General features: G+C 36.9%; 1 protein-coding gene across 6 annotated transcripts in view; it reads right to left on the bottom strand.

Moving 5' to 3' along the window:
- Positions 1-14,387, bottom strand: part of stat1a (signal transducer and activator of transcription 1a) — a 35,264-nt gene that overhangs the window by 17,477 nt on the left and 3,400 nt on the right. For all 6 annotated transcript variants that reach the window (XM_028467835.1, XM_028467855.1, XM_028467872.1 and 3 more), the window contains exons 2-14: positions 14,259-14,386; positions 12,190-12,334; positions 9,259-9,354; positions 8,447-8,533; positions 8,294-8,372; positions 6,973-7,064; positions 5,905-6,056; positions 3,324-3,482; positions 2,622-2,714; positions 1,791-1,850; positions 1,672-1,692; positions 619-709; positions 370-411 (exon numbers count right to left, since the gene is read on the bottom strand). In XM_028467835.1, coding sequence (XP_028323636.1) covers positions 370-411; positions 619-709; positions 1,672-1,692; positions 1,791-1,850; positions 2,622-2,714; positions 3,324-3,482; positions 5,905-6,056; positions 6,973-7,064; positions 8,294-8,372; positions 8,447-8,533; positions 9,259-9,354; positions 12,190-12,334; positions 14,259-14,386 — 1,245 coding nt within the window. The remainder of the gene's footprint in view (positions 1-369; positions 412-618; positions 710-1,671; positions 1,693-1,790; positions 1,851-2,621; positions 2,715-3,323; positions 3,483-5,904; positions 6,057-6,972; positions 7,065-8,293; positions 8,373-8,446; positions 8,534-9,258; positions 9,355-12,189; positions 12,335-14,258; position 14,387) is intronic.

The raw sequence follows: 14,387 nt of genomic DNA, 5'->3' as shown, positions 1-14,387 counted from the left end.
AAATGTATTTAAAAATAAGACAAAAAAAATAAACAAACAATAAATGAAATCAACCAATTGCCAAAGAAACATAAAATTTGAAGAATTACCAGTATGTATCAAAATTACAAATCATAAACACTAAAACAAATGTTTAAAAATGAGATATTTACCAGAATTTATCAAGATAATAAAAAATAAAACACGACCAGCAGTATTAAAATTATAATGAAGAAAAATCAGGAATGTCGCATCTTTTACTTTGAAAAACCTGAACTGTTTGCACAAAATACTGCTTCCAGTACATTTTAAATAATATAATTCCTGTAAAATTAAAAAAAAATTAAAAAATCATTTGAATTATTCTAACAGGATTCCAGATATTCGTACCTCGTTTGTTTTGTTGCCTGTGACTTTCTGCTCCTTCAGTTGCTGCGTGGAAACAAACACTTTATTCAGAAATTATTCAACCATCAAAAGACTGAAAAATGAATGAAAACATCCAAACAGTGACTACTTACAATGGTTGAAAGTAATGAAATAAAACATGTACAGTAAGTGGCGATAGGCACTTATTCAAGTTGGTTGCAATATGCTAATAACTAAAAAAAAAGAAGAAGAAAACCATCATGAACATACCAGGTGTCTGAACTCTGCTGCCAGGCTGCCATTGGACTCCTCCATGTTCATAATTTTGCTGTTTGTTCCTAAAATGTTGAATTTACGAAGTCTAACAGCAAAGAAAGCAACAAGTCAGTGAAAGAAGACTCGTTTCAAATAATTATAATTCAAGTAGTTAAAACAAATATGAAAGCCAACATAATGCAGAGAATCACTCTGAGAAACACAAAATGACAACCGGTACAAAACCACAGAAACAGAATGCACAAATTGCCAACAAAAATTAACATTATATTGGACAGTAATTAATAGGGGGATGCACACAGGCAACATCAAGGGCAGCTAAAGGTGAAGACGGGGGCATTAAACAGACGATGCGGCTGATGCATGTGTTTCTGGGTTATTCAGATTAAAGAGAGTTTAAACAACCCAGGCACAGCTGGAAGTCCCTTTTGTGTCCAAGTGTGCCACAATTATTATGACGGTACCGATTAAAAAAGTAAAAAAAAAAACAACAGAAAAGCTCCCTACGCTGGTTGGAACACAGTGGAAGGGGGGCGTCGGGGGCCCCTACGCTTAACAGCGCTGGCGAGAACCCTGACATATATACAAAATGACTCCAAAGACACACAAAATGTCAACAAAATGACGGGAAAAGTACACAAAATAACAAGACAACTTTCAATTTAAACACACAAACGACATGTGTACGAAATGACTCCAAAGACAGAATAAATGTCAACAAAATTACAATAAACGCATAAAAGAAATACACAAAAATACAGAAAATGGATTCAAACGCACAAATCGACAACACTAATTCTGAAAATGACAACAAAGATACATTAAAACAGACATAAAATAACAAAAACACAAATATATATAATACATATTTAGCGTTATTTTGCTGTTGTTTTGTCTGTTTTTGTTATGGTCTTGTGTGGTTTTGGAACCATTTTGTGTGTTAGTTTTGGGGGTCGTACAAAACCTGTCTGGGTTAAGGCACGAATGACTTAAGAGAATTAATTTGTTCTCTTTCTACTAAAAAAATGAGTGAGTTTACAGACGTACCCTTTCTTTTCAGTAACATCTCTGAGGAAAAGCACAAGAAGTCAGGTTAGTTTGATAATGATCCTGCCATAATAACGATCAAAAACAAACAAACAAACAAACAAACTAGGCACGCTTACTTATCAAAGACGACTTTGACTCGCAGTTGGTAGTTGAACTCCAGCATCTTCACCAGAAATCTGTAAAAACAGGAAAGAATGAGTTCATGAATCATTCAAGTTAAGGATTTGAATCTTAGTCCTGAGTCAGAGAAATTGACTTAGACTTTTTTTGAGTCTTTTCAGATCAAACGAGTCAGAAAACACAGCTGATAACCTTAAGATTAGACTCAAGGTTTAGTCATTTGCACCGATTCATTGTCGACCCCAATAAGAGAAAGTAAAGTCGCTAGAATTAGTTCTCTAACTTTGCTGAGTCATTTGAAAATTCAGTTGACTGACTCAAGTTACTGAACTCTTCTAAGGACAGCAGACACTGAGGGTTCATTAAACCTCACAAAGAAAGCTAATTGATTCATGAATGTGATTTGATTCTCTAATTGAAAATCCGAAAACGCTCCAACTGAATCAGATGATTCCGTTTACATCGGTTCACAAATTTAGTGTACTCGTAGACAGACAATAGAGTTATCAGAATCAATTTTGAGATTCACTGTAGTCGTTATTCAGATTAAATATGTCACAGATTTGAACTAAAAGTCCCATAAGAAACCATAATGGAGTCATCAGACTCAGACTCTTTCCATAGAATTGGTTCTTTCCGTCCATAGATGACTCACTTAAATAAGATTCACTTGACAAAATGAAGTGAGTGAATTGAATCAGTTCTTTTAACTTTGCAGTTGCCGGGAAACACAGCACACTCATTGGAAACGGTGCAAACACGTTCATGAAGGCAACAGACTGACAAATTCAGAAGAATCAGATCTCTGACTCAGAACGTGAGTTTACCTGACTTTCACAGTAAATTGGACACCAGTTTTCAACACCAGTGGCCTCTGTGGATGTGTGGGCATACAGGGCTGCCTCTCCACCACCAGGGAGCTACACACACACACGCACACACACACACACACACACACAACAAAGTGAGTCATTTTTTTAACCCGTGTGCACTTTTACTTCCACCACATCAGATCTTTTCAATGACTTCAGACCTATTTATAGATACAAAATTTATGATAATTTTCAAACCCTTTTTATGTTTGTATGGACTTTTTTTTTTTATCACGAGAACCTCTAATTTTACACTAAATAAGCAGTATTTCCAAAAATGAGGGCCAAAGTGAAATATTTTTGCTGAAAATATTACAGCCTTGACCATGTCATTAACTGATAGCAGAATTTAATTTAATGCATTATTATTTTTGAAGGTAGAAGCTGTGATCTATTTGGTATTAATTGAAAAAGCATTATGAGATGTAATGATTACAGTAAGATGCATATCTCCTTTTCTAAACACTTCCAATACACAGGACTTTGAAATCAAGCAAAAAAAATAATGAAAAAAACAATAGTGGCAAAATTTCATACAACAATGAATTCAAAATGACCGGAATATTGAGAGGCAAACAATTAAAAAACACCCAACATGGTCACAAAAATGCTCCGAGGGTTAAAAACACGACTGCTGCAGTAAGGAAGCTTTCTGACTTTGTGAGAAGGTTCTTGAGGAGCTCCAGAGCTCGAGCCTCCAGCTGCGCTTTCTGACGGGTGATGGGGTCGTTGTCGTAGGTGAATTTCTGCTCCAACTCCTGCAGCTTCTTCAAATGCTGACGGACCTGCTGCAGAGTCTCCGCCACCGTTGTGAACCTGTCGAGAAGCGGAGGAAAGATTTCAGACTCAAAACACAGTCAGTGGGATTCGTTGAATGATTGGCCAGATCCTACACGTCGTCGTTAAAACCCCTAAAACACCCTGAAAAGGTTCCTCTTTGGTCTAATTTTGTAAATTAGAAATTGCCACAAAAAACATCTAAAATGACTGCAAAAACACAAAAAAATAACTGAATACAAAATTAAACAAAACTACTATAAAAATGCACAAAAATAACTGATAAACATGCATTATGACAACAAAAATACACACAAAAAAAAAACAGGAAACAAGAACACTTTTCTTTGTTTATGTGTTTGTCTGTCAGCTGAAGGGTATTCCAGAAAGTGGGTTATGTTCGGGCTCAAATGAGGAAAACTGAGTGTCCAGTTCCCTGAGTATGTCACCATGGTAACAGCTCACTGGCAGGTTTTGTCTAAGAAACCCTGTGTTTCTACCTGGCTCCGCCCCCCTAACACTGTACACAATGTAAAGAGGAATATGTCCATTTAAAGGAATACACATTTAGATTGATACTCATTGACCGTAGAGTGACAGTAGCAGTACAAACGTTACGGTGGGGCAACGGGAAAGGAAACGTGCTATAAAGCAGAGTCAGGGGTTTGAATCCAGCCTGGGAAATGTTTTTTTTGGACATCCAGACGACTCCAACGCCTATATTACATTAAAAATCAACGCAACATCAAGCGGTCGTCACTGTCTGTAAAACCAAGGCTGCACTTACTGGGGCCAAATGAAAGTGAATACGCCTTTTAAATTCTAGGCTTATTTTGAGTGTCCGTAAGTTGAGCATTCAAACCGTACGTACAAGTGGAGCTGTCTATGATAAGTGCTGTGCAGCCCTCCCCTGTCGTCACGTCACTGTTGTGATGAATAGGGATGTATATTGATAAGGATTTAGCAATTCTAATGCTTTATCGATTCTCTTATCGATTCCCAAATAGGCTGAAAAACAAGTAGTACACGCATACAGAAAAGAATACAACCTGGTTTATTAACATAAATGTCAGGTTTATTAATATAAATCTTAATTATTCACCGCTGAGAATAAACATTACTAAAATGAGTCCTCAATAAACAAATAAACAATACTCAAATGAGTAACATGAGTCCACAAGTCAAGTGGATATTGGCTTAGGATAATAAATGAACCTCATTTTTATCATTATCACACAACGTTGGCCAATATATACTGTAAATCCCTTAACAGCCAAAACCAGCAGGCTGCTTTTATTGTGAAATATACAGGTATGCTACTACGTCACCGAATGAGCTTAACTGAATAGCAGCCTGAGTGACAACACTACACACTAACCACTACTAATTACTGCTCAAACATGAGCCATCCCAATACGTTACAAGTGCATAAAGAAACGTGCTTTTAACTTGACATGACGCATGTAGAACTGACAATCATGAACACACATACCGCAAGCACGCAGGCTCTGGCTTTCATTCACATTAACTAACCAAACTAGATCAACATGAGTAAACACCAACAATATGACAAACTATATGAGAGCTGGGTAATCACGCTTTCATTTTTCACGCATACCCTCTAGTTAAGTAATCATTTCACCGCCAAAGCCCACTAGTCAGCTCGTCAACAGCTTTCTGCGTAACACCCATTTGGAATATAATACTGATTTGATCTCACGTGAGTAAGCTCACCTCTGGCATTAACAGCGGTGAATAATTTATTATTCACACATCAGACCTAGAAAAAGGAGACCTCCATTAACAACAGTATTTATTTATATTCAAATTTGGGGCCTTTTCTGCAGCATCACATGTAGCAGCTCACCTCTGCTCTGCAGCAGCTTGTGTGTGTGTGACGTCATTGCAAATTTGAGAGTGGGGTGCGTTTGTTTTATAGTGGCGACGCAGCCCGCGAACAATCGATAGCAAAACTGTAAAGGGTTTTTGTTAGCGATTCCAAAGAATCGTTTGACTAAGAACCGGTTCCCAAACAAAACCAGTTAACGAGGCGCATCCCCAGTGAAGAAGAGACCAAAAAGCGTGACAATGTTCAAGCGACTCACTATGGTCGATTCAAGCGACAATATGGTGGTGTTTTGTGTGAACCCACCTTTAGAGCAGGCTCATGTTCCCCAAATACCTGCTTATTTCACCCATCGGGGTGAAATAAATAGCTCTCATCCAGCTGGTTCCCATGGTAACTCATGTTATCTTTGCTCAATTTAAAATAGCTTTTTAATCGCTTGTACTCAGCGTGGATTAACCCACTTCATACCAGCTGTAATGGAATGGGATCCTCAAGAGTTACACATTGCGGGGTATGTTGACCCAGAGTTTGAGGATAGACTCAGAGTTTGTTGAACCTCCTTTCTGGAATACACCTCTAATCAATGGTGTCATAGCTCAGTCAATGTTCTACCAGTTCTGCAGCTGATCCACGCAGGCGTTGGGCGGGCCTCCGATGCAGGCGATCTGCTGCCGCTGCTTCCACTCGGGCAGCTCCTCTGAGATGAGATCGTACAGCACATTGTGTGTGACATTCAGCAGCTCGCTCAGCTGAGTCACAACATCCTATCACACAAACCAAAGAAACCAGCGCATGAAACCCATATGTAAAAAAAAAAAAAAAAAGTCCATGGAATTTCAAATGGAAAATATGTTTAAAAAAACAAGATACCATTTTATTTTCTAATCAAGTAAAAATATTAGAAAAGTTAGAAATTATTTAGTGTTTGTTTATCAAAAAAAAAGTTGGAAAAAACGTGGGTAGATTTTCATAACCCCTTTTTTTAAATTACCAATTAAAAAAAAAAATTACAGGTGTAGATCCAGAGAATAAAGAAAAAAAAAATATTTGTTTGAAATAATTCAAAATTCTCAACGGTAACAATGTATGTGGAGAAAAAGTCTATTTTCTTTCTGTTTGGAGCCAATGAAAATTAATATGAGACACAGCATTAGGATTAATACGGGTTTTCCTTTTTTTTTCTCGTAAAAAATAAATAAATAAATAAAAAATGTCAAGTGATAATAAAATGAAACATTTCTGATTTAAAATCATACTGTATACTATATTTTTTTAAAAAAAAAATGTATTTATTTTTATTTATCTATTTTAAACACAATACATAATATCACAGAAATAGGCAGAAAGCTCAAAGAGCTTAAATATCTATTATTATTTTTCAAAATAAAACACCACACACAATCTCAAGCAACTGTATTCTATACTTTGACTTTCTCAAATATACTGTAAATCTAGTTCAAGTGAAATGCAGTATAAAAATAATATCTGAGCTGGCGCATATTGTCACTAATCCTTACTACTCTGTATTTGTAACACATTATAACAAATACGATCACAAACTAATTCTAGAGACAAAAAAACGCTCTGGGGTCGCCAGAAATTTGTGATATAAAAATGGGGTCACGAGCCGAAAAAGGTTGAGATCCACTGGATTAATAGGTGATGAGATTGTGAGGTCACCTGACGTCTGGCTTTGAGCTCGAAGCACATCCTCCCTATGGTCACCTTCTCCTGCTCCAACTCCTTCGCCGTCATTCCGTTCATTTCCATCTCTGTGGGACAAACTGCATTTTATACTTGAAGATGAATCTTTGCATCTCACATTTTAGTCAGTTTAGCTCGTAGTTGTGCTAGTTAAGCAGGGTCAAAGGGTAAAATGGTAAAATGGAACACTAAGACCAGAGCTTCATTTGGGCCGGATCAAGCTGGAGCGAGGATACAAAGTTCTCCATGGCATGTTTTTTTTGGCTGTTTTGGAAAAACTAAGGTAAGCACGCGTAATATTTTCATTTTCTGCTGAGAGGTTATGGCCTTATGTTATGGGTGTAAAAGTTTGTAAATATTTTGTATTTGTGAGTTTTTGTGTTCTGAAAGTGTACTGACCTTTGTGTTGAAAGTAAATTAGAGGTGATTTTGCGCTGTCCTTGCTGCTGAAACATGGCAGATTTTGACAGCTGTCACTCAGGCTACGTTCACACTGCAGGCCTTATTGCGCAATTCTGATTTTTTGGCTCGATCGGATTTTTTGTTTGTCCGTTCACATAACCATTTAAAATGTGACCTGTATCAGATTCCAGTGTGAACGATTTGCGGTTCAGAACTGACCTGCATGTGCACAGTCTTGGTGCAGTGGAGCCAAAGAATGAATGAGCAGGTGAAAGAAAAGGAGAGGTAACAGATGCACGTCAAACATACACAGGTAAGCAGTGCACGCATGACACAGTGGATCTATTTATATAATCTACGTATCAAATATAAGGACAATCCATGTGCAGAAAAAGGATTGATTTAACAGTGGATGCTTAAAGCCTGTCCTGTAATAATGACGTCAATTTATCAAACGCGTATTACATCCGCCTTGACCGTTCACATTGAGGTCGCAGTGAAAAAGATTCGATCTGTATCTGATTCAGGACTACATATGGAAGTGGTCTAAATCTGATTTGAAAAAAACAGATATGGGTCGAATTTGAGTGCTTAGATCTGGTCACTTGACTCCCAAAAAAATCGGATTTGTCTGCAGTGTGAACGCAGCCTCAGAGAAAGAGACGGATGCGCTCCGTAACGGATGATTGTCCGTGCTTCTTTAATGCTGATTCATCATTATTTTAATAAACATTTTGGTAAATTGGATGTTTGTGTTCACGTGATATTATCGGCCCATTTAGTTAGCAAAAGGCGCTTTTAAAAATGTTTTATTCCGTGACGTTTTTGTCTTTCTCTTTCCAAAACCTGATGATTTACAAATGAAGCTCTGGCTAAGACAGTATGGTTCTCTCACCTCTGTTCTTCAATGTGTTGTAGTTAAAGTCATACTCGTCCTGCAGCTCCTCCAGGCTCTTAATGTTCTGATCCACCTCCTGACACGCACACACACGCACACTGTGTAATCTCACTCCTCCCACTGTTCCCCGCACACTGAGCGCCGTCTCACCTGAACTTGACTCTTCATCTCTTTCACTTTGTTGTCAAGCTTTTGTTTCTCCACGAGCATCGCAGAAGCTGTCCCTTCATCGCTGTGCTGCACACATGCAATTAAAACATGAAAAACAATTAAAAAGACAAAATAAATTAATACTAATTAGACAGATTAAACAGATTGATTGTTGTATATATTTGTATTATACTTGTACATTTGTATTATTATGTATATTATCTTGTTTTATTTTGTTCTACTGTAATGTGTGCAAATGTATTTAATCCTTATTAAATACATTTAACTGTTAGTTAGACAGTCTTAATTAATTATGTACGTTCTTTCTTTTAGTGTTTATTCTTTTTATTTGTAATATTTATTGAGCCTCTGTAACACAAGTAATTTCCCCCTGGGATCAATAAAGTATTTCTGATTTTGATTCTGATTAAAAAAGAGAAAAATAAAAAATACGTTAAAAAAAAAAACTCAACAACAACAAATAACTTAATTATTACATTTATAAATCAATAAATGACAAATAATTAAAAATAAATCAAAACATACATTTCACCAAAACTAAAATGAAAGGTTAGCAAAAAACAAATATCAAAAAAAAATTAATAAAAAACACATTTAAGTAATAGAAAAAAAATTCACATACCTGTAGCTCCTAAATTTTAAATGACTTTTTACATTACAATTTTTTTTTTTTTTTGCTCAAAAGAAAATTAGAATAACCAAACTTAAGTCATGTACACAAATCAGTTGGTCATCATTGTGGGGCTAATAACGATGATCCACTGATAAAAGATGTTTATTAGTTGTTGTACCTCTATGCTCTTTGCTTTGGCCAGGATCTTCTGCTCCTCCTTCAGGTTCTTGGAGATGATCATGGCCATTGACACTGGATCCTCCTGAAAGCGACCCTGCACATCCACACATTACACAACAACACAGGTTATCTAATTACATACGGGTACGGTACGGCTGGATTTCAGCAGCGGCGCTCGACAGAAGTGGAAAATATTATTTAAATGACAAATAATGGACAAAATGAGCATCGTTTGGCACTTTCATTACCAGATATCAGCATGATTGTTTTCATAGAATAAGATGGTGTTAAAACTATAGGTGTAAAACTGGTGTAATGTGCCCTTTAACTGAACATGTTTAATAACCTGTAGTAACACAGCTGCTCTTATGTTAAGCCTGCTAAAGGAGAGCTAACTCGGCTATATGTTTATCCATCTTCATAGTACAGGGTGTGTGCGATCTGACGATATTAGATCTTGAAGGATTAAAACATGTTGACGATCTGCCAAATCACAAGAGCACATTTTATCCCTTGCGGTGCCGTGTCCGTGCCATATGTCTGTGTGCCCATACGCGGTCAGGCTCATGTCAGAACTACAGACACACCAAAGAATTAATAAGCGCTCAATAAGCGCAGAAAGTACCCTCCCATTTTTTTTTTTTTTTTTTTTTTAAAGGGACCACGTCCTCAATGTGTTTTAAAAACTACTTTTATGAACTCAGAGCTGCCCTGAAAGAAGCAACGCTACAGAATTTAATCACACATTTCAGCCTTAATGAAGGAAAAAGTCAAAAGTGGCACAACATGTTGACATTGTGCTGCTAGTGATTAATAAAGATCAGGGCCCGTATTCCTAAAAATTCTGAGAATAGTCTCAGAGTGCTCCTAACTTAACCTAAAAATTCCTAGCAAGGATTCTTAGCTTAGGAGTGATTCCAGAACATTCTCACAGAACTCTGAGCAAGGAATGGACAGAAACTCTTCTTGCTTTTGCTTGAAATCTCTTCCTGTTCACAAAAAACGGCGTCATCTTCTGATGGTGCAATTATTCTTAAGTGTCTCATCCATTACACCCACAACACCGGGAAATCCTGCAATGTCCATAAATGCCCTTTTGTGAACTTGTAAAGTGGGGGCATCCAGTGGAAATGAAACAAATTGTGTCACAATATGAGGTCGTGACAATGCTGTCAGTGTTTGGTTGATGACCCTGCTGATGGAGGGTTGTGACAGACCCAAGTCATCGCTGCTGCACTGTTGCGTTTCCCCTGTTGCCAAATACATCAGTGTTGTAATGACTTTCATTTCGGGTGGTATTGCATTGTGGCGTTGGGTTGAAGAAGGAAGTGCATCTCTAATGAGATCAACCACAAACATGATTCCTGCACGATCCAATCTGTAGCGTTACATTCATTCACCGTCCCCCAGCATTTGGAGAATATCTCTCCTGCCTCTCCCGTCTACCTTTTTGTCGTCTGCTTAGGGAACTCCTAAGCCACTTAAAACTCCTCTTCCCTGCGCTTAACAGATCTTACCTTAGGAGTTCTCTTAAGAGCTAAGATTCTTTGGGAATACCTTTTATATTTACTAGGATCTACTCTTCACTTTTAGGAGAAATTCTAAGAAAACATCATGATTCTAAGAATTTTCTTAGAATTTGGCAGCTACGACCAACTCCTTGCTCTAAGAATCTTTAGGAATATGGCCCCAGATCTCAAGGACAGCCTTCTTCCACCGCCGTAATATCTCTAAAATCAGAAATATCTTGGCCCAGAGTGATGCTGAAAAACTAATCCATGCATTTGTTACATCTAGACTAAATTACTGTAACTCTCTACTTTCAGGATGACCCAATAACTCACTAAAAAGTCTCCAGTTAATTCAGAATGCTGCAGCTAGAATACTAACTGGAACAAACACGAGAGAGCATATTTCTCCAGTATTGGCTTCCTTTCATTAGCTTCGCTCTAAGTTTGCTGGCCTTCTGGAAGTTCCTAAAGTGTCTAGAAGTAGAAGAGGAGGAAGAGCTTTCAGCTGCCAGGCCCCTCGCCTTTGGAAGTGCTGACTAGGCCACCGGGAGTGGGGCCGAAGGCCAAGGCAGGCTGACTTGATAATACTGTATCATGTTTTTCTGCAGTCAGTGCCTTCTCCTCGCCCTTCTCTCTCTTCTCTGTTTCAGGTGTTCCGGATCTGTGGTTTACGGATCAAATGTAGCAGCTTTTTTGATCATTTCAGATCATTTAGTAGCTTTTTAGATCATTTAGTAGCTTTATAGATCATTTTAGATCATTAAGCAGCTTTTTAGGTCATTTTAGATGATTTAGTAGCTTTATAGATCATTTTAGATCATTAAGCAGCTTTTTAGGTCATTTTAGATCATTTAGTAGCTTTCAGATCATTTTAGATCATTTAGCAGCTTTTTATATCATTTTAGATCATTTAGCAGCTTTTTAGATCATTTTAGATCATTTAGCAGCTTTTTAGATCATTTTAGATCATTTAGTAGCTTTTCAGATCATTTTAGATCATTTAGCAGCTTTTTATATCATTTTAAATCATTTTAGATCATTTAGTAGCTTTTTTGATCATTCTAGATCATTTAGCAGCTTTTTCAGTCAAAATGACAACTTCTGCTTCTTTTGGTGGCTCTGAAAAAAAAAATTCATTAAAAGTTAAAGATGTCAATGTAACCCATTTTTATGTTTTCTATATCCAAGAGAAATTCACATATTTTGTACTTTTGATACGATTTTGTATGATGTTCCCCTGTTTTTTGTGTTTTGGGGTCATTTTAAATCTTTTTCTCTCATTTTGTGTTATTTTGTTGTAAATTTGCACATCATTCTCTCATTTAATGAAGTTTTAGAGTCATATTGTGCAATCTTTTTTGCGCCCAACACATAAATTGGCCTTGCCTTCCTGGTGAGAGTATAGAGACGAGGCTGACCTGAAGGTTCCTCTTGGCCTTGCGGATGTTGTGCTGCAGCAGGAATTTGCTCTCCAGGGCGAAGCGGCTGTGCTGGTCGTCTAGCTGAGCGAGAAGGTCGTGGAAACGAATTGTGGCCAAAGAGTCCTGCATGGCTACGGCGTCCCTGAAGGAAACACATAACCACCATTACACACCAAACTTCATTTAACACAATGAAATCAACGGGTATAAAAAAAATAAAAATATGAATTAATAAATATTATAGGGCAGACCCTTAGACTCATTTTGCGTGGCTATCAAAGTAAATGCACAAAATGACTCCAAAAATGACAGCAAAATACACAAATATAATCATAAAATGACAAATCTACAAAACATACACAATTACAATAAAATATCCATAGGTTCTCACCACGCAGTCCCCCTACGCTGTGAAAAATTCCTTTGACCCTGACACAAATGAACAACAATAAAATATATAAAATGACTACAAAATACATATAACAAAACATACAAAATCACACTAAAATTACACAAAAATGACTAATAACACACAAAACGATACCAAAAATACACAGAAAAACACACAAAAGGACTACAAAAACACAAAAATGGGGAAAAGATTACAAGAGGACAACAGACCACTAAATCAGTGGTTCTTGAAGTACCTCCTTTCTCTTACTACCACATTTGGCTCTGAATTCTGTGAAAAAACAACTATAGATCATAATGATGTGATAACACACATTTTAAAGAATCTCATTTTATAAATAAGTGAATGAAACAGTATTTAGTGCCTCCTGAATAGATTTGTTTCTATAGTTCCTAACAATTACGGTCATCTTTGTGGGACCAATACTGACCTTAAAGCCGCAACAGCTTCGTGGGGTCTGAAGATGCGGCCGGGGTCGGTAACCCAAGGTCACGTATCCCAATGTTGGGGATTAGGTTTGGTCTGAGAGAATTTGGTGCAAATTGGTTGAAAAACTGCTGAGAGATTGAATTTAAAATGCTTTAGAATTTGCATTAACCTAGCACTAGCATTAGCATGACAATAGTATTAACCTAGCAATAGCCTAACATTAACATTAGCCTAGTAATAGCACTAACCTAGCAATTAGCATTAGCCTAGCAATAGAATTAGCCTAACATTGGCATTAGCAAGCATTAGCCTAACTTTAGCATTAGAATTAACCTAGCAAAGCATTTACCTAGCAATAGCCTAACATTAGCAGTGGCTAGCAATAGTTTAACATTAGGATTAACCTGACAATAGCATTAACCTAGCAATAGCAATATTCATATTCTAATCAAGATCATTTCTATCATAATTTTGTGTTTTTTGTGTCATTTTGTGTATTTTATTGTTGTTTGTCTGTTCTATTTATTATTGAGTACATTTTTATCTGACTTTGTGTGTTTTTGTTGTTATTTTTGTGTGTTGTTAATGTAATATTCAAATTATTCTCTCTCAGTGTGTGTGTTTGTGGTGTTGTTTTGTATGTTTCTCTGTTATTTTCGTGTATTTTGTAGTGATCTTGTGGGGTTTTTTTTCTCATTTAGTGTCTCTTTTTAATGCTTTCATTTGTTAATTTTGCACCCTCTCTCTCAAGTACCCCCTGTAGTGCCATCGCGTACACCGTACCCCCATTTGAAAAACACTGCACTAAACTACTCAAAAAAGACAATTACACAATATCAGAAAAACACACATAAAACAACTCCAAATAACATACAAAATAACAAAATGACAATCAAAACACACAAAACCTTTGATGTTTTCTGTTTATACTCAGGTAGGTCATTATTCTAAATGCTGACATGAATGTTGATCATGTGAGTATAGATATAGAAATACCTTTACCTTTTAAATACAAATATTTTGCCTGGTTATCTTTTTGTGGTATTGGAAAAAAATTAGGTTGGGTACAGAAATTACATTTTTTTATGTGGAGTTTGATTGACCCACTTTCTGTATATCATTGTTTATGGGGTCCATCAACACAGTGGGAAAAAAATAAAAAACAGCAATAGTAACAGAAAATATGCATTATTTTGTTTTCATGTGTAAGTTGCTGGACTCTCACCAGTCGATGCTCTCGATCCAGCGGCTCAGGTACTGTCGGATGTCCATGGGGAAGGAGTCATCGTAGAGCTGGTCCACCTGCTCCAGGTACTTAGAGTCCAGCATCTGAAGCTGGCACCACTGCGTCATC

Source organism: Gouania willdenowi, chromosome 2, assembly GCF_900634775.1.
Source record: "Gouania willdenowi chromosome 2, fGouWil2.1, whole genome shotgun sequence".
Taxonomy (NCBI): domain Eukaryota; kingdom Metazoa; phylum Chordata; class Actinopteri; order Blenniiformes; family Gobiesocidae; genus Gouania; species Gouania willdenowi.
The sequence above is the reverse complement of the archived record's forward strand: the minus strand, read 5'-3'. Positions and strand labels throughout refer to the sequence as shown.